Raw genomic sequence first — 24,973 nt, forward strand, 5'->3', positions numbered from 1 at the left:
TTTTAGATGATAACTTTCCATATAATGCTTTTAATGCACAGCCTATTTAATGATTTAAACTTTAAAAATCAAACTATATTACATATTATGTACCAATTCTTCTCAAAAACTCTGAACACATTTCCCCTGCAATTAGTCTAGTAAGCAGTAGTTAATCTATCAATCACAGTTGAGTCAATATTTCTGAATCACATTTCACAATGTTGCCTTAGAAATGACCATGTAAATCTGTGAGAAAATAAAGATGAACAGATATAAATAAACCAAATAAATCCTTCTACAAACTTGTTTGAATCAATCTCTGAACAACGATCTACAAAAGCTAACACTGATTATATGAAATCCATACAGGATCATACAGATTAATCACAACAATCGCAATGTTGTGACATGAAAAATTGCAAGAAGGACCAATGAAAGCTTCTACTTAGATAAAAAAAAAATAAAAAAATCTGGCTGATAGAGTAACTATTTTTTGCCAAAATAGAAAGTTGAAGTCAAATTACCTACTGTACTGTAGCTGTCTTAACAATGAAAGAAAATGAAAATGAAATTTAATAATGACAGAAAAAAAGAGATGTTATTGGCAGAATGCATAGCAGCAGATAAATGCAACAAATGTACAAACAACAGTTATCTTTCTAAGAAATAAGAATCAGCAATAAAAATTTTTTTCCAAGGCACAAAATTATCTCCATAGGTCAGACACCTATAATACCCTAGAGAAATTGTCTGATGTTGTTATATCATGTCAGTTTGATGTAAATTCTTGATCCAAGGGTCCTTGCAGGCAATTGTAAAGGCTTTTGAATCCTAGGTACAATTACAAACACACAATGTTTTCATATCTAAGCACTTATTTATACTATGGGATTAAAATCTGTTCTCCAACTCCCCCAGGGGAAAAGTGTTGTACTTATTGGCATTGGAACACTGAATTTCTTATTCACCAGAATTGTTTCTAATAAGAAAAATGCATAAATTTAATGAGTATTCCACTGAAAAAAAAGCCCTCTGCCAATGTAAAATGTGTAGGCATCATGTGTATGCTTTTTCTAGAAATCAGAAAATAGACTATGATAGTTTATCTCCCTCACTTGCCTTAAACCTAATAACAAATTAGCTGCATAGTTTTTTTGGGTTTTTTTTTTTTTTTTTGGTTTTTTTTATTGGCTTCTGATTTGGCTAATTTATACATTGTTTTGAATAAATATACCAAATTTTGCAAAATTGGTGTGCAAGTTAGTATAGGGTACACACACTTAGCAATATTAAGTCCATCTGACAGGCTGTGGGCAGAAGCTGGCCTGAAAGATATTGCTGCAGGGCTTTTATATTCTCCTAAGCAATATTTAGGCAATTAACAAAGGTCAGCTAATTAATAGAGCTTGACCAGGCAGACATTTCTGTCTGGATATGTTCTCTGAGACAGAATCAAAGCTGTTTCTCCTACCACTATCAGCTAAGTTGGAAAGGAGAACATGAGAAACCTTGTATGTTAGTCTGCTTCTTCTGCTGCCTGTCTGAACATTGGTCACCTATCTGGGACCTCACCACAGGTGAGGGACACTCACTTGAACACATAAGCACACATAGGAGGAATTCCAGAGGTGCTAAGCAATCAAACTGGCTTTGGCTTCACTGAGAATCTTCTAATAAATAATTATCTTGTTTATATATCTCATTATATACATTATTTAATATAGCTTTATTTGTCATAAAATGTCTGAATTTCTTAATCTCTCATAATAACAGAATGGCCAATTTTACTGGTGCATCAGAATGTTATTTTAATTAACAACTTTAGAGCTCTGATGAAACAGCTAAAACCATAGCCAAATAACCAAAGAACTTCAGAATGGCTTGGGTAGGAATAGGCATATTTCCATCTTTATATTTTCATTACTGCTTTATAATAAAGTTCCACGGAATGTAATCTTATTCCCCAAAAGTGTGATTTTTTTAATAACAGAAATTGAAAGAACTAAATGCAAGTAAAAATTTTGTTGCAAATACACAAGTATAGATTTTATATAAAATTCTGGAAAAAAATGTTATAGCTATGACTTTTTTTTTTGGTGATATACTTCATTGCTAAAAATGCTTAGAAATGGTAAATATAAGATATATTTATTCTACAGTTATAAATGAAGTATTACACCATTAAACATTCCTCTAAATTAACATGTCCTGTAAAAATAATTTTACTTTTGGGATCACTCAGGTAAGGCTCTGCCTTAATTTAATTTTAATTTTTTTTTTTAATATTACAACAGGAAAAATAGAGCATAGTTACTGCACAGATTAAATATTTTACTTCTGGTGAAGTTCTCTTCATATCTCTCCTAATCTAGATCTCTAGTCAATATTCATTTCCTTTCTGCACCAACCTTTTTAAAAACAGCTAATATAATCTAATCTACTGGTGACATTTACAGGGAGTGAATGAAGACCTGTTTACTGAAAACTTATATTAGTTAGTTCATTTAAACTATCCTTCCAAGAAGATATAAAGGATTAAGCAAGTAGCATCTGACACATATTCCTCCAAGGACTTTTGTTCTTTCCAATTTCTTAGAAGAAATCTGGTTATGTTTTAACTCAATTTCTCATCAAGAATTGCCACCTGCTTTTAATTTGATGCACAACAGAAATCTGCAGATTTATAAATACTAAAATGCATCATAAACTTTTTGTGCATTAGCTTTAAATCTATCCAACATAATGTAGGAAGGAAGACCAATTTATCTGGAAAATAGTTTTGATGTGGAGCTGGAGAGGCAGAGTTCAAATCTGTGGTCAGCCGCAATGTTTATGTGTCATCTTGGTCAACCACCATGTGGCCCCAAAACTACTTATGTGCCAACAGAGAAAGTTATACGGAAGAACACCATCTGTCTGCATCACCACCTAAAGTTTGCATAAGAAGCAAGAGAAAAACTGAACCTCTCTTCACTCCCTTTGCTGTCAAACCCTTCTGCATCCCCTGTCACGTGCTGAAGTACAATACAAGGATTGTGTGTTAAGTTCTCCCCTTATTATGACATACATGTATGTTCTCATTTGAGATATTTCTAGGGCATAAAATTCTGCCAACATTCATCTCAATACCTTGCTCAGTACTTTGTGGTTAGTCCCATTCCTCGATGCTTATTTCTGCTTATTTAGGCTACACAGAATTCAAGTCCTTCCCTCTTGACGGAGCCACAAAGCTTAGGGAGCATTAGTACATGTAAATACTGTAAAGAATCTAGGACTTAACCTTTGTCTAGCTGCATTTTCTTTAAAGGAAGAGATCATGAGAAACACCACAGAAATACTGGCATACTCAGGAACTTAATATTGCTGGCTAGAGACAAGCATAAAACAAATAAGGTGAACCCGTTGTATCTGATGTGCTAGTAGCAGAAATTAATTTGATCACATTTATTTACTTTCATGTGACAGTGTATTGTTCTGCAAAAGATCTGGGAAAATATGATATTGAACAGGAAATAACATCTTCCTCAATGGATAGTCATTTTCTGATAGAGCCTAATCACTAGCAAACACTCATTACCATCAGAAATACTGAAATAAGCACTTCTTTTTGAGAAAAGGAAGCTGGATAGATACAGAGACAGTATTAAGCCTAATGCACATATCTAGACATTATTTCTGTTACGATTTCCAATGATGGCACAGTAATCTCTTTTTTTTCATGTTTTAAAGAGCAGCCTGTAACCACTACAAGACCATTTATAATCCATTAGACTTATAACTCTATTTCTTTAGGCTCTCACCAGTGTGAATATTCTCCATGAGTTCAATATGCTCATTTTAAAATTATAATGATTTCTTAAAAAAAAAAAAAAGAAAGAATGTAAATCCAGCAGGAACTGTACAGTCAAGCAATTTCTGCTATAAGTCAGGCTCCATCAGAAAGAGCTATACTTATTTGTAGCAATGTTTTATGCAAAATAAACTACTTATTTTGGAGACTTTATTGCTTGCCTATACGAATAAGAGATGGACCAAACATTTTAGTAAGAGAGACATTTGTTCAAAATTGTTACTACTGAAAGATATTGCCTGATTATGAAACAGTTATTCTATGGTTTAACTTTTTCATAACATATCCAGAAAAATTCTAGTAATCCAACAGAACTGGCTGTCCTACAGATGCACATACTTCTAATGAATGGGTTAAATTTACTTATAACTTGATAACAGATTACAAATTCAGAGCTGCAGTCATAAAACTGGTTATAATTGTAATTGTACCATACAGAAAGAAAATGCCTACAAGAATTTTTTCTAGTATCTGGAAAATATTTATACCATATGACAATATTACTAATTACAACATTACGTCATACATATAAAATATTATCATGCCTACTAATTATAGAATATAATCAAATCTATTACAGTCAGTAGTAGACAGACAGTCTACTTGTTTGGATAATGATTATCCACTTTCTTTTACTGGGAAAAAATAGTAGAAGTATTGATATTCATATCTGAGAGATTCATAGTTAAAAAATGCAAATGAGAGGATGATGCAATTTTAGTCTTATTTAAAGATTAGTAGTAATATAGACAGTTCCTGAAACTTTGCACTGATTGAATTTTTTGTAAACTTTAAAATTGAAACAACAACCTGGTTTCCTTTGTTTTGGAGAATGAATGTATAGAGACAGTTTCATTAAGAATAGCAGCACTGCTCATCCAGGAGAAGATATCTTAATCGCATAAAAATAAGCAATCTGCATAATTTATTAACTTTTTCAGTTATGAGCTGATGAGGAGCAATAAGTGATTAATAACTTGACAGAGTCATCAAAGCAGTTTGACTTCAGAACTCAGTTGAGTTACCAAGGAGCTAGTTTCAACAGTTTTATTATGGGATCAGGTAAATATTTAGCATCTAATCATGGGAGAGTATAAATTTCATGTCCAAGGGAGAGCTTTCTGGATGTTTGCTCAGTGCTCTCATCTTCCCCACAGGAGAATGAGAATAAAATAATAATTACATATGAATGTAATACAAGCTGCACATTCAATCAAGTCCCCTGAGCAAACTAATGCATGTAAGAAAACCCAGAAAATTAATTTCCACACAAAAATTTTGCTCACAACTTTTATAAATTATAGATTACTACGTTTTATTAATCTGTTCCTATATTAGTCATGTTGTAGCAGACAGCAAAAAAAAAAAAGGAATGGTTTTGCCAAAACAACTTGCAACATTATTTAAATAATATTATATAAGTTTTCCAGTATTATCAACTTTTCTTCAAATCCTTTCTCTGCTAATATTACCAGATTAGTGAACATTATCAGGTGTGTGCCTTGATGGCAGGAACCCCTGTAACTGTGGTCTCACCTTCTAAAAAACAATGCTAAAGTACTTGAATGCATCCCAAGAAGGGCAATGGAGAGGTTGAAGGGGCTGGAAGACAGCCAGGAAGATCCAGGGCACAAGTGGTGCCTTGGAGGTGCAATGTAGTAGGCAGGAACAGAGCCACATGGACCCTGAGGAGCCCTGACAAGGGCCATGCTCAGTGTCACTGAGGACAAGAAGCAATCCAAGGGAGCCACCCCTGGAATTTTGGAAAGCTTCCTACCACCAGATCGGAGGCATGGGGGCAGCAGGCACCTGGTCACAATGGCCCAAAGGAGTCCAAGGGCTGTGCTCAGTGCTGCAAAGGAAGGCAGAAGGTGCTGTAGGGGACAAGAGGCTGCTCATCTTCATGGGGCATGAGCAGTAGGAGCAACCTGGCCAAGAGTGCCCTTGGAGAAAACCTTAACATTGCATGCTTGATGCTGCAGAGGAAGGCAAAAACCTGCCAAGGGCCAGTGCCAATCTTCCCTAGTGGAAAATTCCTTCCTGACCCCAAAGGTGGTAATCAGCTATTCCCTGAACTATACAAGCCCTGCTTCCTCCTCCCACATGGTGGGCATACCTCCCAGAAGCCTGACTTCTATTCTGCTCCACCTGGGTCCATGTCTGAGTCTTCCAAGAATGAGCAAATGCCCTTGGCCCGATCCACCTTGGGAACAAGAATCCTTCCTGCACCTGGCAGGGCGCTAATGTGTGCTCCAAGCACTGGGATCTCTTGCAACACTCCTTCACCTCTTTTCTTATGACTGCTGCCCCTGGCTCCACATGAGTATGAGGACAAAGAGTTCTGGAGTACTCCTTAAGTACATTCCCTTTGTACATTCCCTTTGCCATGGCTATCCAGCTGAAAAAAGATTTCAATCCCTCAGATGAGCTTTGAAGGACCCTGCTAGGAATTGGTTTTGCAGTGGAGCATCTCCAGAAGACCTGTCCTGTCTTCAGTTCTCCTTCCTCAGCTTCAAGTGATTCTACCAGTTCTTCAAGGACTTCTCTCTGATGTATTCCAGTTGATTTAAGGCCAACTACAGCAGTGGGAGATGGGAGGGTGCTCCCTTTTATCCTATTCCAGGGCATTGTGACTGCTGTGTTGCAGGATGGTGGCACTGTGCCAAAAGGGTGGCAGCATGCTCCATTCACAATTCCACTTACAGCAGCCTCATCCTTCACCCAGCATCTTCATAGGAGGATCTTTGGGGTGCTGGCCCCAAGGCAGTCATTGTGCCAGGGGCCCCAGCGTGCTGTCCCTGCCCTTGGTGACCATCCACAGCTGCTGGGTGACAATGATGCATTCTCTCCTACTTGCCTCCTAAGAACAAACCCCCTTGCTGTTACCTTTCTTTCAGACTGTGGAGAAAAAGAATCCTGCAGCTTAGAGGCTACCTCTATTATCTGTCAAGTTATGCAGAGCTCTGCATTACATCTCCTCTGAAGCATACCTAAATGTTTATTTAGTTCTTCTTGTAGCATGAACAAGTGTTTTTCATGAACACATAACCCACTTTATCAAGAAAATTATTTTGGTACCCTACATTTTAAAATAATAGTAATAAAGAAAGATATTAGTATTCCTTAGAGTTAAAAGGAAAGCTTTTTTCTTTTCTCTCTGTGCTGAGCTTATATAGGACTAAATATAAGACAAAGAACAAAAGAACCTGAGGATTTTATGAGATTTGAAAATGTTCAGGAATCCAGCTACAAGATGATGTACAACCTACACAGTTACTTGAAAGAGTCTTATAAGGATGTTATTGATTATTGTGACCTGTGTAAAATAGGATAAAGTGAAAAAAAAAAACCAAAACAACATGGCAAAGGCAATAAAATAGCATTCAAATCATCTGCATCTCAAACCATTCCAACTTGTTTAAAGAGTTACTGATTACTCTATTATATTAATTAACAGTGTTGGTGTTTTGGGGTTTTTTTTGTTTGTTTGTTTGTTTTTAATTTTTTTTATTTTACACTTCCATGATCTGATCACCATTTTATTCTGTCTTTCTGTTGTCTTGGGGAGTCCAATTCTAACTAATGACAGCTGGAAGGTTCAGTCAAGTTCTTGATGATAGCAAAGTACTGCATAGACTCTGTTAAATTTTGCAAGTTATTAAAATATTTCCAGCTCTGTGCAAGGGCAAGGTTTGTTAACACATGAAAAAACCCAGTTTATTCAATTTTTAATATTTGTCATGCTTTCTTTTCCCTGATTTTTACAATGTTCCCCCCCATCCCCTATTTTGAGAATAGAGATTTTTTTCATAGCAAAAAGTATAGCAAAAAACTAAGATATACTTCAAAAAGAAAGCTAATTTAACTATTCCTATTTTGTGGTTAGCTTTGTAAAATTTTTCACCTCCTATCTATCTACTGATCTGTATTAATAACATGGCAGTTGTCGCTGTGTACTCTGGTACATAATAGACATAATACACGGTATTAAAAGCATTGTCATCTGAGGCATAATTTCTGCCTACAAAGTCATCTTTCTGGACTGAGATATGTTATTATGTAAATGTACATGAATATCTCTCATTGAAAGGCAGCTTTCACCTCCATTTTCACATAAAAAGCTTGTATTTGACAAAGAGATGTGGGGAGGAGAGGGACATGGCATGTGTGGGAAGTGCCTTCCAGCCATATGGCCAGGAATATCTGCAGGCTGAAGCCATGGTATAGTTTCAGCCCTTCCCCAGTCCTACATAACTTCCTTTTTGTGAATCTGTGTTGGAAAAACTCAACTGCAAAGCAGGTTTTGCTTCCAGTCAGGACATTGTTAAATCATCTGTTCCTCATGCAGAGTGCTGCTGGATGACATCTGTCTGTCTGTCTATTTAACCACTGAACTGGCAGAGGGAGGGAAAGAGCAGCAAGTAAGGGCAGAATCTTAAACCTGTGTATAGATTCAGAAATGAAGAACTTTAATACTATTTGGCATGATGATTTTTAACTCCAAAGAAGCTCTGTCATGCTGCCAGTTACATTGTGGCTATATTTATGTACCAATATGCTTGCTGTGTTCTGTTATTTGGATTAATTATTTCAAACTTTGATTGGCAATCAAAAATCAGTTGACAGACTGTGGCTGTATGGGATTAAAGCTGGATGCTGGCACTCAGTCATACAGAGTGTATTCACGCAGCAGGTAAGTAATAATCACCCAGAAATGTTCTGCTGCACGTATCTGATTACTTAAATTAATCTTTAATGTGAAATTATTCTCAAAAACTGGCATCCAATTCATCTCACTGTGTTACAGAGAGAATCACACTGTTTACACACTCATAAAACACCAGAAACAGACACATGAAAAACTTTCATTCCCCCCGTCATTTTTTCACACAAAACACAGAAATTTTCATTAAAATTGGCTTATGTGCTGCATAATTTCCAATGGCAGATTTGACACTATATTTTGAAATCATTTTAGTATTCCCTCATTGTGATTCTGTGATTAAAATCCATAATTCTAGCCATGATAAAGTCAGAAAATCTTTGGAATTAACTGAGACTGCCAGGATAAATTAGTTGTGGATAATTCCTGTTCCGTGTCCTGTGCTTAAATCTGAAAGTACAACAGTTCCATCTGGACTGTACCACAATGTTAGGTTATTAACATTAAGTAAAGGAGGTGAGAAGGGACCTGTGCTGTCACAAGCAATGAAACATGTGGATCACTGTGACAACAATGCAACTTCCATTGCTAACGCAATTATAGGTAATTAAAGACAGAAATAGGGATGATTATTTTTTTTTCCTCAGTAGCATTTTAACTGCCTATAATTATACATACCTGCACGAAATTATATGAATTTATACTATTTAACTACTGGTAAAAAGAGAATGTTCCTTAGCTTTGGTGTTCCCCTGTAATTAGATCTCAGCTTGCAATCTGTGCAATAAAAATAAATGCTCATGAGAGGAGGGGAGGACAAATAAAAAGAGACTGGTTAAACACTTGTATCTCCCAAGTACAAGTGGAATACTCTAACATCACTATTCTTCTCACATTTTTAAAAACTGCTGGAAATAAAATGTAGAAACCTTTTCCATGTCAGGCCAGAATTTATCTCGGCAGAACCTGTGACTTTGGAAGCAGTCACCCTCAGGCAGGTGCAACCTAAAAACTCAATAAACCCTCAGTAACTTTTGTTATTTGTTACCAAGAAAACTCTCCCCTCCTTACTAACCACTCTGGCTAATGATGAAAAACACCACCATTTACAACTTCACCTTTTGTCCCCTGAGCCAAATGGCTGAAGCCTGCAGTAAGAATAGTTCAATGTGACAGCAACTCTTTTTGCCCAGTGGGGGTCTTTACTGAAGTGTGGCTATTAAAGCAGTTTCCATGTTGATGATGATGACGACTGAAGCCTTTATGATTCAGATCCAAACTAGTTTAAAAAAGCAAGAGGATCCCACTATGACAAGCCACAAGGATCTTCTCCTTTCAAAGGAAGTGAAATTGAGTTCATATATAGCACACATGGTACTGGCATTCCTTAAAAGAAATTCACATAAAAATGTTATATATAATGCCATATTGTAGCAGAAGTGCTTATAAACTCTTATCTGCATATGTTAATAAGACAGCCATGAAAATCCAATCAGATCTAAAACTTGGCATTGTTACTTCTCAGCCAAGGGGTTTGTTCTAAAGTGAAAAGTAAAGAAAAATAAACTTTCAATAAACTTGATTACATCCTAATAATTGAAAAAAATTAAGCCAATCCTAAGAAACTTCTCTGGGTAGTATTCTAATTTCCTGGGACTATATAACTGCTACTCTGCTTGCAACACAATCTTCCTGTGCTTAGAAAGCATAAAAATAAGACATACAGTTTTAACTTTTATGAGTATGATATCAGTGCCCAAGGTGGTAGACGAGAGAATCAGACTGAGAATATATTCCCTTATATAAAGAAAATAGACATACATATGTAAGCACAGATAAAACACTGTTATTTATGCCAAACTCCATTATGAATACAGATGTATGTATATATATATATATATATATATATATATATATATATATACATATATATAATAAACACCACTACATATAACTGTTATGTGGCACATGGCATTATATGAAATATTTGGATGTACATTATGTGTTATAAAAAGAAATAGTAACTTCTCTGACAACTTAACTTCCAAAATGAGCTGCTCAACATACAGGAAGCCTTAAGTCTTGTATTTCATAAGTGTATCATAAAGCTTTGTTACTAATTAACTTACACTGTAAGTTACTTGTAGTTACATTATAATATATTTCAAAACCTTAATTCTGATCAACTTTGTTATAATAATGGATTTTTTCCTAATGGAAACTGGCATAAATGGGTTCAGTCATCGACATCAATACAAATTGTTGCATAAGCTTTAATTTATCCACTGGAAGAAAAAATTAACTGTATCTTCATGTCCTTTCTTTCAAGTCAGTTTGCATTTCCAAAACCAAATATTAAAAATAAAACCAAGTCAAACTGACAAATACTGACCAAAGATATTCTTTTTTAATTTCAGATATGTATGAGAAGACAGAACAAACTTCATCCCTATAACACCAGCTTGTCACATGCTCTTTTCATTATGACTTCAACCTTCAACAGGTCCATGGGGAGAATCAATATAAAATGGCCTGACATGCCAGAGCAGCTCACTGGTACAGCACAAAGCATGTCCTGTAACCCTGAGATTACTGCAGTGGTATACTGGGTCGGGCTGGGATGGAGTCACTAAATTAAAGCTTGTTTCCAGCAGCCCATGGGTGTTTTGGTCCCAGCTGTAGCTAAAACCTTGCGGGTACCAAATGGCCCTTTTGGCTGCTGCTGGACTGTGCCTGCGCAGAAGCATCAAGGCTTCTCTGCACACCCTTCCCCCTAAAGGCCAGGAGCAGGGGGTGGGTAAGAGGCTGGACAAGGACATAGCTGGCTTAGCTGAGCCAAACTAAGACTTTGGAAGCAGGGACTTTGGAAGCAGTTTCCCATGGGAAATGCCATACTGTACAACAGCATGCCCAGCAATAAAACCTCAGGGGATGGAAGAGGAAAGGAGTATGTTTAGTGTTATGGAGTTTCTCCTCCAAAACAGCCACTACATGCGCTGAGGTGTGGCTCTGCTTTCCAGGGAGCAGCTGGATATTTGCTTGCTGACGAAAAACAGTGAAAAAATTTCTCTTTTTTGCTTTGCTTACATGTGCAGCTTTTTCTTTTCTTATTAAATTGTATTCACAATGCAGTAGTCTTGACTTCTATTTTTCTCCCCATCTCTCAGGACAGGGGAGAGAGCTAAAGGTAAGGGCAGTGTTTGGCCGCTGGCCATGGTCAACCTACCACAACTCATTTAGTGCAAATGGATGTCTACATTTCAGGAAGAGAAGGCATTTTGCAAGAGCAAAGCAATAAGTTATATTTTGTTTTATTCACAGTAACATCTGTGTCTGAGAGGCTCTTAAAATAAAGTAGGACATTAAAAGAATGTATTTTTTTACCTTAAATATGCAGATATTTGTTGATGATATCCAAAATCACTGAGCCAGCAGAATACCTACCTTGGAGATATACAAAGCTCAACTGGTCCTGAGTAACCTGATGTAGCTTTGAAGTTGGCCCTGCTTTTAGAGGGGGCCATCAACTCCCTACATGAACTCAACTACATGAGCTCCAGTAGTTGGTTATTACCTAAATTATTGCAGGGTTCTCTGATCTTGTACTCCTTGTTTCTTTCAGAGCACTATTTGAAACAGCCATTTTCAGCTTTCCAGCAGGCTTGCAATGGCTTTAATGTAAGGTAATTTTCATGATAAGCCAAGCTGCCTGCATTCAGGAGTTGGGCTACTTGTTCTTTCTGTTTTTGCTGGTATTTTCTTTTTTTCACCAACAAAGAAACCATTAATCAGAAGCAACAAAAATGAGTACAGCTAAGTGGTAAAAAAGATAGTGCCAAAGCAAAAGGCTGCCCTAATTCTCAGTTATTCTTCTCAGACTAGAAAAAAACCTAACCCAGTAAGCATTACTTTAATTAAGTCTGAGCATTTATTACATTCACTGATGTGCAAGCATGTGGACCTGCTTTGCTTCTCTGAGGAACACAGAGGAGCCAGAAGGGGCTGAAGCCAGGAGCCACAACTTCTAGTTGCAAAAAGGTCTCCTAACAGTCATCCAAGAAACAGACAAAATGTGTGAGAAGTTTTCTCTATTCAAGGCGGCCATATTATTGACATATAGGCTGAGCCTGACTTACAAGAACTTTTCACCTCCTCCTCTGCTGGTGAGTGGAGATATTTGAGAGCTGATTTCCACTGCACCCTACACAGTCTACAATTTAAAGGCATCACCTAGGCATTGGTTCCCGCTGCTTAAAAGGTAGGCTGCCTTGGCATGCTCTCTGGCAGTGTCAGGACCACCTTTTCTGGATCACTGGATATTTTCAGAATATGAAGGACATGTCAGTGTACCAGGGTATGGGTGATCTCTCCACAGCTTACCTGTCAATAATGGCACACATGTCAATGGTGACATTGGCAAAGCTTCCCAGCTCTCCTTGCTCCACCGCATGCAAGTCCACCAGCTGATCATCCACATGAATACTCTGCATGCATCCTTGGAAAGAATGCTCAAATAGGGAGTGATCTGAGTCATTCATCTGTACCGGAAACCCTGCAGAGAAGCAAAATAAAGAGCATTATTAACCTCATCTAATATTACTTAAGCCAGGATATTTTCAAAGGAAAAGAAACACAGGTTTCCTAGATGATGGTAGAAAAAAGGCAATGTGGTAAAGAAATATTATAAAGTTATTAATTTACATTGCGGTGTTATTGATTTAAGTAATTGTTAACTATCTGAAAAAAATTATACAGTACAGCTGATGATTTTTGTCTAAAGGATGGAAGTTTTCTGCAACCCTTTCTTCCAGTATTTTGTGCCACTGCTTCTCATTCCTTCTTTCTCATACAAATATTCTTGGAGTAGGAAAAGGATTTATCTCCTTGCTGCATTTTAGAACTCCCATTCTTGTTTCTCTGATTTTTCTGACTACAAATGCAGCCATTAAGGGAATTTCCAGTTCAGCCTTCTCTAGAACTAGGTTTCCAGTCTTTGTCACTTTGTCTTTTTGTTCATGGGCAAAGAATACTTGTGCAGGAATCTTTATGTAAACTTGAAAATAGTCCCAAAATCTTATGTCCTTGATCACTTCTGAGGAATCTGAGGACATTCTGTAGTATTTTCATTTTTGTTCTGAATACATTAATTTTCTTGTGTGTTTGAAGGTGGTTTACAAAAGATGAGAATGACTGAATGTCTTGCTCAGGCTGAAAGGCAGAGAGACAGAGAATGTTTGTATGCAATTGTTTAACTGAATGCCCTTCAGAAGTGAACATGTCAATTTACTTAAGAAAAATGTCCTTGATAAGACAGTGGAGACACTAATTCACTACTTATAAACCTTCAACAATGTACTCTCTGAAAAAGACAGAATTCATTTAATATGGGAGCAGGAAGGAAGAGGGAGAGGAGAACGACAGTTTATTGAAAATAAAAGAAGGTAAAGAAGGTAAAAAATCCTGAAAAATTCATAATAGTGTTGCCGATTTCAGCTAGGAAGATGTCCAGCCATACAGTTCTTTTCTGACAAGGGTAAAACATTTGTTGTAGTGGCTAAGACAGATTTTACAGCTCCTGTTCCTTCTCCATCTTTTCTATCCATCTTGCCAATCTCCAATGCCTTATGTCTCTTCAATAGCATTTGCGGAGACAGGAGAATGAAAGATTATCAAACTGATATTATTTGAACAGTGACAGAAAAAAAGTAATGAACCTAATTTTAAATTTTGTTCCTGGATGCAGTTTTTCACATGCCACATAAATAGTTGAATTGGCTGAAAAAGAGGGCAACAAGTAGAAAAACAAGCAACAGGTGACTGAGGTCAGATAATACCTAATATAGCACCTATAATAAAAAAACCCCACAACTAGTTACATATAAGTCTTTGCCAAAATCTAATTAAGATACATTTTAACTAAAAGGCTTTGTCAGAAATTTCATATCATCACAATGCTTTTTAATATTTTCTAAAGTGATCCCACCCATGAGTTAAATTTGCTTTTGGTAGCTTCTAAATTTCCCTGACTCCCTTTAGTAAGCATTCACTTCAGAGTTCACTGGTGGTGGAAAAAAATTAATCAGGGATGCTATAGTAATTAAGCTGGGACAATGCTGGATGTTAATTCTGATAGGTATCTCAAGAAGCTGGGATTGCCTTGAGGTTGTATCAGCTCTGGACTAGAATTATGACACTATTACAGGAAGCCATAAACTGCTATGAGATGCATATATAACAACATCACACTAACACACATTCGATGGAGAAGGAAAAGTTCCTTGGGAATCCCTCAAATACCTAACTAGTGTATAAATAACTTCATCAGATCAAATGCCACCCACCCAAAGAAGCTCCAACCAACCAACCAACCAACCAACCAACCAACCAACCAAACCAACCAACAAAAAGTACTAATAACTGTAGGACTGTAGGAATTGTTATTTTGGACAGGTAGAAACATTTTAAGGACATGACCTATATCATCTTTCCAGCACAGCATTGACTAGTAACTTATCTGATGAAAAGAGGACAGGGCTTTCAAAAACCTGCCTCCTACTTTCTTTAAGTTGTTCTTTCTAGTGACTGATTAAACTGAGTTCAAGTTAGTTCTGTGTTGTTTGGTGGATGCAAGCACAATATTTTCATGTTCCTACCAGGCTCTTTCCCCAGTTATATTTAAACAGCTTACTCTTTCAGTATAATTGTCTGGTTTTGAACTGTCACTAAACCTTAGAACTCCTTCCAAGCAAGAATCCCCAAAATAACACAAAGCATATTTTCATTTAGATCTTTAGTGCAATACCAGAGCAGGGCAGGAAATCTGCATATCACTTTTGGGTTCAGAGCACTTCCACCATTCCTTTAGTTTAAATATTAAATTCAAGGTTATCAGCAGCATCTTATATAGTAACATTCATGTAAACCCTGCAAAGCCAAGGAAATTATATAGATACATCTGAATATAATGAAAGCTTATCCACCATCCTACAAACACTAACTGAAAAATAAGATCAAAACTGAGAGCCACAATTCACTGTTGACATCAGAAAGAGTATAAACCAAATATGTAAGTTAAAAATGTATTACTAGATTCAACAATTCGAGACCATTCCAGAACTAACCACACAGGTATTTCAATACGTGATTCTCAGCTTTACTGAATCTGAAGTATGCACTCTATTAGTGCACAGCTCTTATTGCTCTCTGACACATTCTGTAGTTTGCTACGGGTTGAACCTACAGAGAAGTGGCATCTGGGTCCCTCAACCTCAGTGGAGATCCCATGTCCTTGGTTTTATTGGCTGGAGCAGGAAGGAGTTGTGGGATGGAGTGGCTGGAAGTGGCAGCTACTCCTGACCTAACTACATAAATCAAGCTTTTTCTCTATTATCCAAGAGAGTGGTGTACACTGAGTGTTAATCAATTTAGAATTCTGAATTTTTCTGTATGTATCAATGGATGAAGACTATAATTTTCCCATGCAAATGTCTTTGTTTGCCTGTCTTGATGCTAGTCCCTTTGCTGCTTCTAGTCATGTAAGAAACTGGAAGAGGCAGGAGTTTTATGCACTAGTACAGCACATTTCATAAGTCTGTGGGGCTGACTGGGTGTCAAAGCATTTCAGTCATGCTATACTCTAACAGATAGTTATGCTAAGAGGTAAATTCAAAAAAACAATTCCCATTCCACAGGGAATGGAGGAATGGGTTTTTCCAATCATATGCTTCCCATAATAAAGAAGACAAGCTAGTAGATAAGCCTTACTCACATTGTTTTTGAACTACCAGGTATACAGTCTAATGTCCATTAATTTTGGTGAGACCTGGGCATTTAAGACTATTCTGGTCAGAATCATTTGTCACAAAGCTTCTGCCTCAAATGCAAAGCTCAAAATGACCTAGTATCTTGTGGTTTTAAATCAATACATAAGAAAATGCCTTTCCCTTCCAGATCCCCATTATTGGGACAAGATTCACTTCCTCATCCTTCCCACAGTGAATGAAATTTTAAATAAATGAAGTTCTCTAATGAAAGATGACAGTAATGTTGGCAATAGGAAAGCTAAGTAATGGATGAACAATTTGGACATCACTTCATTGATGTGCTTGTTGACAAGAAACTATCTACAGTTTCAAAATGTACATAAAATTCAGTTTGCACAATCCAAAACAATGTTCATGCTTATGCTCACAAACACATCTCTAATTCAGGTAGACTCCATTATTCTGTAATGTCTGACATAAAGAATCTATATATCTGTATAACACTTCATTTTTCATATTTAATGATCACAAAGAGAGAGATTATACTGCAAAGGTCAGATATAGATTAAATCTGAATTTTCCAGTGTTCAAGACAAATTGTTTCCAGGACTTCATTCTGATGTACTAAAAACAGAACAGCCAAATTCTAGATACAGCTCCTGATATTAGTTCAAATTTTCAAGAAAAATCAGAAGAGCTAGAATTTAAATTAATGCTATTTCTTTTCTTAAGTGACTTTCATATAATAAAATAAATGAATGAAATAGACTATAATAAATAAAATAAAACAGCTATAAAATTAAAAATATATTCCTTTTCCATTGTCAGGATCTATTGCCTCTTTTCAAATCATCTGAGTAAAGTTCTAACAAAAGCATTCTAGAAAAGGAAGTTGAAGGAAGAATACATTCAGGCTCATATTATAACAACAGAGGAATGTGTATATAGTCATAACACCTGATACACTACTTGTTTCTGAGATTTGGTCTAAGAATTAAATATCATACTAGTTTCTGGATATACAATGAAGGATTATTTTGTACCCCTATATTAAGCAATCAGATTTTCTTTGAAATGCAATGAAAATTCTATTGTAACAAGAAGGCAATTTTTCTTTATGGTGTTATTTTTCTTTCTTTTATATTATTTGTAAGTTAATGATGGGCCAATGACTGTATAAAGATGGAACATGATATTTTACTTCTTTAATACAATAAATATACTTAATTTAAAAAAATAGTAACTAGTATCTTCAATATCTAGCCAGTAATTCATATTATCTTCAACTAATTGCATGGATAGCTGGAGGATAATCAATGAAAAACTGACTGATTTCAAGTCTAACAGTGATTTTTATTAGTAGGGTTTTCAAGCATATGCCCAGGATTCCTGCTACTTAGAATGAGAGAAAGGAAACAAAGCTCTTTGTCTGTCAGGATAAATAGCAGCACAGTCTCATTGAAGGGTCAAGTAATCAATGTTAACAGAGTTAAAAGATGCTATTCTGATCCACAGAACAAACCCCAAACTCAGTGCCTAACAATGTACTTAGATTGAAGATATAGCTGATGTTTCACATGTTAATAAATAGGAGAAAACACTGAAAGAAAAGCTTAATACACCTACCAATCCAGATTCACTGTATTTTATCCTTATTTCAGTCAGATCAGAATGCAGCCTAAGTGTCAAGTGTAACACAGGAAGCAGCTTCAGAAAACTAGAAGAGTCCTACTCCAAGAGCATGGAATAAACCAAACAAATTGTGGATGGTATGAACAGCATGACTTAAAATAGAATATTTTTTTTTAAATTTCTATAAAGATTTTTTTAAACTGTGGTTGTCTTTCTGTGTTAGGGAATATAAGGATTAAGGACGGAATTTGCAATGACATTTGGATCCCACATTAAGCAACTGTAAAGAAGTGTTCTGATAATTATAGAATCATATAATTATGAAAAATAAAGATGAAAATAAACATGACTTTAGCATATTTCAGCCTGGTGGGATGTAGAAAGACAAATGAGAATAGGGACTACAATTTGTCCCTCTGTATTAGAAAGTCACCAACTTCTTGAATAATTTTCTAATAAATTAATCTTTGCCCTCATTGTTTTGTTTATGGAAATACAGAAGCTGACAACAAGGCAGTGCATTCTAACCAAAAAAATTACTAACCCAAAACCCAAGTATGACTATACAGAGAGAAAACAGAGTTTACTAAAGCTAGAGTTTAGAACAAGATGATGATGTGCTTCTAGAACTCCTGGGGCACACATGAGCCCCTTGGTAAAAACATGCTAGCATTAATGAAGTCTCTGGTGGACTTCCCAGAATCTTCTCTGTACATGTCATTTGTAGCGTGATGAAAAATTTAACTCGATCTCACAAGAATCGGCAGCACTTTCTACCAGTGGTGTGATTCCTGAATTTTTGTCTCCCTTGGAAATCTGCTCTTCAGCCATACCTTCTTCTCTAAGAATATTTTATCACCAGTTATATGCTTATTAATTTGAGCCAGTTCTGGAGAAGTATTGACATTTTTCAGTCTCTCTCTATACTATAATTCCTTAACTCCCAGCTGTTTTTCCTTACAAGTTCTTGATAGACAGATTTTTTAAAAAGAAGCTTCTAAGACCTCTTTACTTGAGGTATGAAGAATACCAATAGAGCACTACAGACTTCTTTTATTGTGTGCCAGAGAAATTCTAGGGTTATGTGACCAAGCAGAGCAAAATAGGTTATCTGAACATGTAATTATACTGGTATTGCTTATAAGCAGTCATCAAAAAAAGAAACAGGAATATAAGAAAAAGTCCAAAGGATACTTAAATGATAACAGCTGAGCAACCAGCTGTGAACAGACTATCTTCAAGCCACGACACAACTTGCACAAATACTATTTTACAAGATATTAAATACCTAGGAATGACAGCCCAGAAAAAAAAAAAAAAACACAGAGGAATACAATTTTGAAAGCACTGACAAAAGCATAAACAAAAGCCATGCTGCCTTTGATAGCAAATGGGAAAATTGTTGACAGTAACAAGGAAGGGTAAGACTATAGTATAATTGTCTCTTTTACAAACTTCATTGATTCTGTGCTTTTCTCAGATTGCTGTGGACCTTAGTGTTAACAGCAGTGGACTTCTCAAGAAGAACTGTTTTGAGACAATTTTCCAAGTGAATTCCACAGAATTCATATTCAAATATGTTTGGGATTTCCAAATATTGTTGGAAAATAGCAGGCTTGCAACCCAGGTTGCATGGTAATGGTACCACTTCAGATGGTAATGAACTGCAGTGGGCACTGAAGTACATCTCACCTTTATGTTTGATATCTCTTTCTTTTCCTTTATTTTTCCATGACAAAGGAACTCTTTGATTAGTAACCTCAGGTAACAATAAATATGGTAGCTCTCCTATTTTCAAAGTTGTTTCCTGCAAAATATGTAGATCATGTAATTTCCAAATAAGGAGATTGTGTGGAAGATTGTACCCAAGCACAGGTCTATTCCCAGATCACATAGAAACTGGACTATATGTTAAAAAAGTCAATGTGCTATATTGTTTCTGGGAGAGAATTTAAATACTTTTGCAGAACACAAGCATTATTTTAATTCACAATAAATTATTTCAGTCTTAATAAATACCCCAAGACATCTGAAATTGTTGCTTTTTTAAGTGGGAAAATTCATATGCTAATTCAAATAATACTGCCATGGAAAAGAAATATTTCCTGATAAACCAGAATACTTCTAGATTCAGAAAAGAAACTACTTATTAGTGTTCTTACATAAAAATATTTAATGGAAAAATACCTTTTGCAAATAAGGTATGATAATAGTCTATTTGAAAATTGCTACTTTTTTTCTCTCAGAACCATAGACCTTACAAACACAAGCATATACCAACAGTCACCAAAATATAAAATGAACCACTACTCAGTGGTGGATGAGAACAAATACAATTATTGCATGAGACTAATTTTAATGACTTTAGAGATGGAGAAGATGAGCCTATCTCTCCCAGCTCAATGACTGTGAGAAATTTCATGACTTCTCCTTCTTTATGGTTGTTTCTGAAGTTTATCTGGTTTTCTGTAGGTTGGATGAAACCAAAATTTTTCCAGATATTTGAGAGTTAAAACAACATTTTTGTCTACTGCAAAAAAAAGACTAAATAGTACTATCACCTTACGGTAACATCTAAAAAGGGGGGGCATAAAGGTAAAGAATTAGGTAAAATAGCATCAAAAATACACAGAGATGTTAAAACTTATACTTGTTCAAATCACAACAAAAATAGATCAAGCATTACTACTCAATGCACAAATAATTTTCCAGCTTTTTTTCACTCGCCATTCTACTTCCCTTGTCCTGTGGTTTTTTTCCTCCAAAAATCACTCTAATTCCTGCCTACTTCAATGGAGTTTGAGAGCAATCAGCCACTAAAGACATAAATAAAGAGTTATCAGGAGAAGTAGAATGAAAGACAAACAACTAACTTAAAAGAGAAAATTTAACATATATTTAATCCTTTACTTAGAAAATGGCAGTGAAGAAAATAAATGAGGACACTGAGATAGCAATAAAGTTAATATAAATAACATTATTAAATGGAAGAGAAATGGAAAACAGCCCATATTGTTTGACATAGTTCACTTACTATGAGGCATTTAAGCACAGCTTTATGCTCTTAGTACAAAGCCAACGCTGTTTTCTTGTAGACTAACAACTAAATAAATTAAGAAAACTTTTTTTATATCATCTGAAAAATTAGTAACAATAAAAATGTATTCTGTTGTTTTAAGATGAAGGTTTTATTACCTTTATATGTCAGTGTCCATTAATAAAAATATGCATACATGGCTAAAAACCTAAAATATGTAAGCAGCAAGAGGTCTGTTTTGGAGTAAACTCCGAAGATGTCCTGATATTCCTTTTTAGATAATACTTCAAATAACATGCAAATAAGAGTAATGACATCAAGTTTCAATTATTACTTATTGACTTGCAGAGAAGAAGTAAGAATGTTACCAGTCTTGGCTATTTTAAGTCAGTCTAACACTTTACTGCAATTTCTGTCTCACTTTATGGGTTATGATAGAAAATACAGAAAGTCACATGATTAAATTGAAGAAAATTTGTACATTACATTACTCATATAATACATATATCATAGGCTTTATATTGTATAACAAAGAAAATAAATATACACTAGATTTTCACTTACTGTTACTTCACTTATGCCAAAAATACCCAGTGAAGGAAAAAAAAATCTAGATATTGCCAGAGAAAATTACAGTTAGGGAGATAGAAGCAGCATAAAATACTCTGCCTTTAAGAGCTGCAGAGTGTGGATATTGCACTGTTGGCATTAATTGTGTAATCTTATTTGTTGCTGCTACATGAATTTATTTGGTATTTTTATGTACGGCAAAGTAGTAGCTACAATATCACTAATGTGAATTTACTTAAAATTAAAGTAGTAGTATAGAAGGCATTGAACCAATTCAGCTAACAGATTATTATGATTCACATTCACCTAAGAGATTTATATTTTAATCAACAGCTATTATTTCAGTACAGTTAGCAAAGGTGTCAAAATGAAAGCATTTAGTGATGAGTAGCTAACCACCCAAGACAAATCCTTTGAGCAACGGTTTGTATGACCACTTTGAGGTGAACTGCACCAGTTTGGAATTAAGATTTGGTTTAGGTACCTTAGCCACTATTTCTAGTTTCAGGCCATCCACTGAACATTCTCCAGTATTTCAAATTTTCTCACTGAGCTCCAATTATCCTGTGTCAACTATAGCTACAGACAATACCAACCTCTCCAGAGATTTACCAAGAGAATAGAATTATGATTCCAAAGACTTGCTTGGAGCTTGGTCGTTAATAAATTCTAAATACATATTTAACATGGGAAAAGTGAGCAGATTTGAAGTGAATTTAGATATTCAGTGCATCTTAAATGTCTACTCTGACACTTTTGTTAACATTATCTTAAAACACTTTAATTTACAGACTTAAATTTAATTTTTCAGACTCTCGAAACTACATTAAGCATATAAATCAATTTATATTTTATATACTTTCATATTCATCTATTTGGTATATCACCCTATAGATGGTCTCTATAGGTCAAAACTAAGGATGCCCATTAAATATGCAAAAGGGCTTTGAAGAACAACATTGTTGATTCCTAATGGAAAACAAAAAAAAAAAACTTTAAAAAAGGAGAATATTTTAGGTCATCATAATAATTTTTGCTTTCTTTTTTTTTTTGGGCTAGGCTTAGATTTTCCTTGATTAATCATATTTTTGTACACATATTCACATAAAATTATATTATCTGAGTAATTAAGTACATTAAGTTATGTGGTACTTAATGAAACTCCTATAAAATGTCACCAAATTAAATGTAAAGGCTATCCTTATTAGAATCTTGTACAATAGATATAGCAGTTAAATTTAAAACCTTAGCATTACAAACTACAGAACTGATTAACAAGTTTTTGCTCTTGTCCTATATTTTCAATTCATAATAACTTTAAAGACTTCTAATAACTGTAAAGACATATGAATCAAAAGTGTGAAAATGGTTATTTTCTTATCAGTTGCATTTTTTAATATGTTTTAGATGAAGACAAGAGGAAAGAAATGCAAAGTAAAGAGAGAAAATTGAATGATCATTCTGACACTTCAAATGTAAACATAGCAATTAATAGTGATTAGTACTCCCTGCTCTTTTTAATAACTACCTATGCCATTTGCTTGTATTATGAGATATTTATAAACTCTTTGAATTACAGACACATTTGGGCAGACTGACTGATTTAATATAAGTGTTTAACTTAGTGGTAGAAGAGAACTGTATATTTGGTTTTTTTGTTTGTTTGTTTGTTTTTGTGGGGAGGGGTTGTGACTTTTTTGGGGTGGATTTTTGTGTATTTTATTTTTTAAATTTTGGTTTTTGGCTTTTCTTGTTTATTTCTTTTTCAGCTGTTCATAATTAGCTAAAAAAATATTTAAATTTCTTATTCCTATTTAGAAACACAAATATAGAAATAGATTGCCAGGAAATTGTCTCTCCAAATTTAAAGAAAAATATCAGAGAAACCCTACAATGTAAATACACACATTGTTTCCTTCCTGAATTTGAACTAATTTATCTGTAGCACATAATTTTTAACTATTTCAAGTGAAAAGTTATCAACTCTTAAATTTATTGTGAGTGGAAACCACTCACATGACAGTACATATTCAACTTATATTAATATTAGAAAGAAATACATAAAATTAATCAGAATGAACTCTGGGCAAAAGAATAACAATACAATTAATTTTCTGTTATCTCCATAATTCTTTAAAGCTCTTAGAGTGGGAACATTTCACTAAGCAGAAAGAAACAAGAATGTATTTCTCTCTAACCCCTAGGACTTAAATGTTGGAAAGGAGTAACATACTGTCACATTTTCTTTAACTATTTTTTCCTAAATTGATACCTTTCTCTCACTCAATAAAACCCCCAAAAAACCCAGGAACTTATCTTTAATCTTGTACAATTAGGAAAGTTTTGAAAACTTTCCAGCTGTTGAGTTATAGTGCATTTCTTCTTTCTCAGCTCATCCAACCTTTACTCTATTACAAACCTGCTCACTCAAAACAAGGAATATACACAGTACAGAATTTTTGGAAAGTACAATACAAAAATTAATTTAACTTCAATCTTCTCTCTTTTTAAATAATGATGAAAAAAACATCAGGCAATTTGTTTTCAAAGAAATTGAATGAAACTTCAAGCTTAAGCCACAAAATAATCCTTCTTTTTTCTTCCCAGGAGAAATATCAAGTCCAATGACACAAAGGAGATTTCTAAAACACCATGGCTGACTGTTCAAAGGCACAGCAGGCAGAGCAGCAAAGCCTCGTAGAGTAGTGAGTCAACAAAAAGTCAATGAGAGTTTTTTTGAATAGCAAGTTACAGGACTTAACTGTGATAAATTGCCCTAGCCTTATTAAATTTTCTCTTGAAAGTGCTTTAGGATGCATGATATTGATTGACTGACATGCAAAGGAATTATGTTATTTTCTTGAGAGAAAGTTTTTTTTTCTTAAAAATACACACTGTAAAGTACTCAGGAAAAATAATGTTATTGATATACTGCCTCCACAATGTATTTCCTTCTACTGCAATGCTGAATGACTCCTACCAAAATGACTGAAGCAATTCAGTGAGTCAAGACAAGCTATGCAAAGAATATTGCAGATACCCATGTATAAAAAAAATCTTAACTTTTTAAGATTTTATTGGGGTTTTTTGTGGAGTTTTTAAATGTAATATTTATACTCTTAAATATTCAAAATAATCACAGGAGATATGATGCATGAAATTAAAAATATTTATTTTCACTGGGAATTGAACTAAAGTCTTTAGTAGGTATCAGGCAGTTACCTTCCATTGTTATGGACACTTGCTTCTTCAGTGAGACCTCAGAGAACATGAAAATAAAAACAAAAATTACAGTGATTTATGAAAAATAAAATTATTAACTCACAAACCAGTTTCATTTTAGGTGATCCACATTGCTCTCCCGGGAACACCAAATTGGGGCAGATGGTTTAGGGATGTGTCCAGTTCACCGTGAGGATGGAGATTTCAGAACTTCTACGGACAAATTGTATATTACATCACTCTCATAGCTGAGA

At 34.9% G+C, this 24,973-nt stretch overlaps 1 protein-coding gene across 5 annotated transcripts in view; it reads right to left on the bottom strand.

The window, feature by feature from the left end:
- The window catches only part of CNTNAP2 (contactin associated protein 2), a 1,072,692-nt gene that overhangs the window by 387,948 nt on the left and 659,771 nt on the right, over nucleotides 1–24,973 (bottom strand). For all 5 annotated transcript variants that reach the window (XM_031503926.3, XM_077786381.2, XM_085573411.1 and 2 more), the window contains one exon: nucleotides 12,876–13,047. In XM_031503926.3, coding sequence (XP_031359786.2) covers nucleotides 12,876–13,047 — 172 coding nt within the window. The remainder of the gene's footprint in view (nucleotides 1–12,875; nucleotides 13,048–24,973) is intronic.

The sequence above is a fragment of the Lonchura striata genome, chromosome 2, assembly GCF_050655825.1.
Source record: "Lonchura striata isolate lonStrDom1 chromosome 2, ASM5065582v1, whole genome shotgun sequence".
Lineage (NCBI taxonomy): Eukaryota > Metazoa > Chordata > Aves > Passeriformes > Estrildidae > Lonchura > Lonchura striata.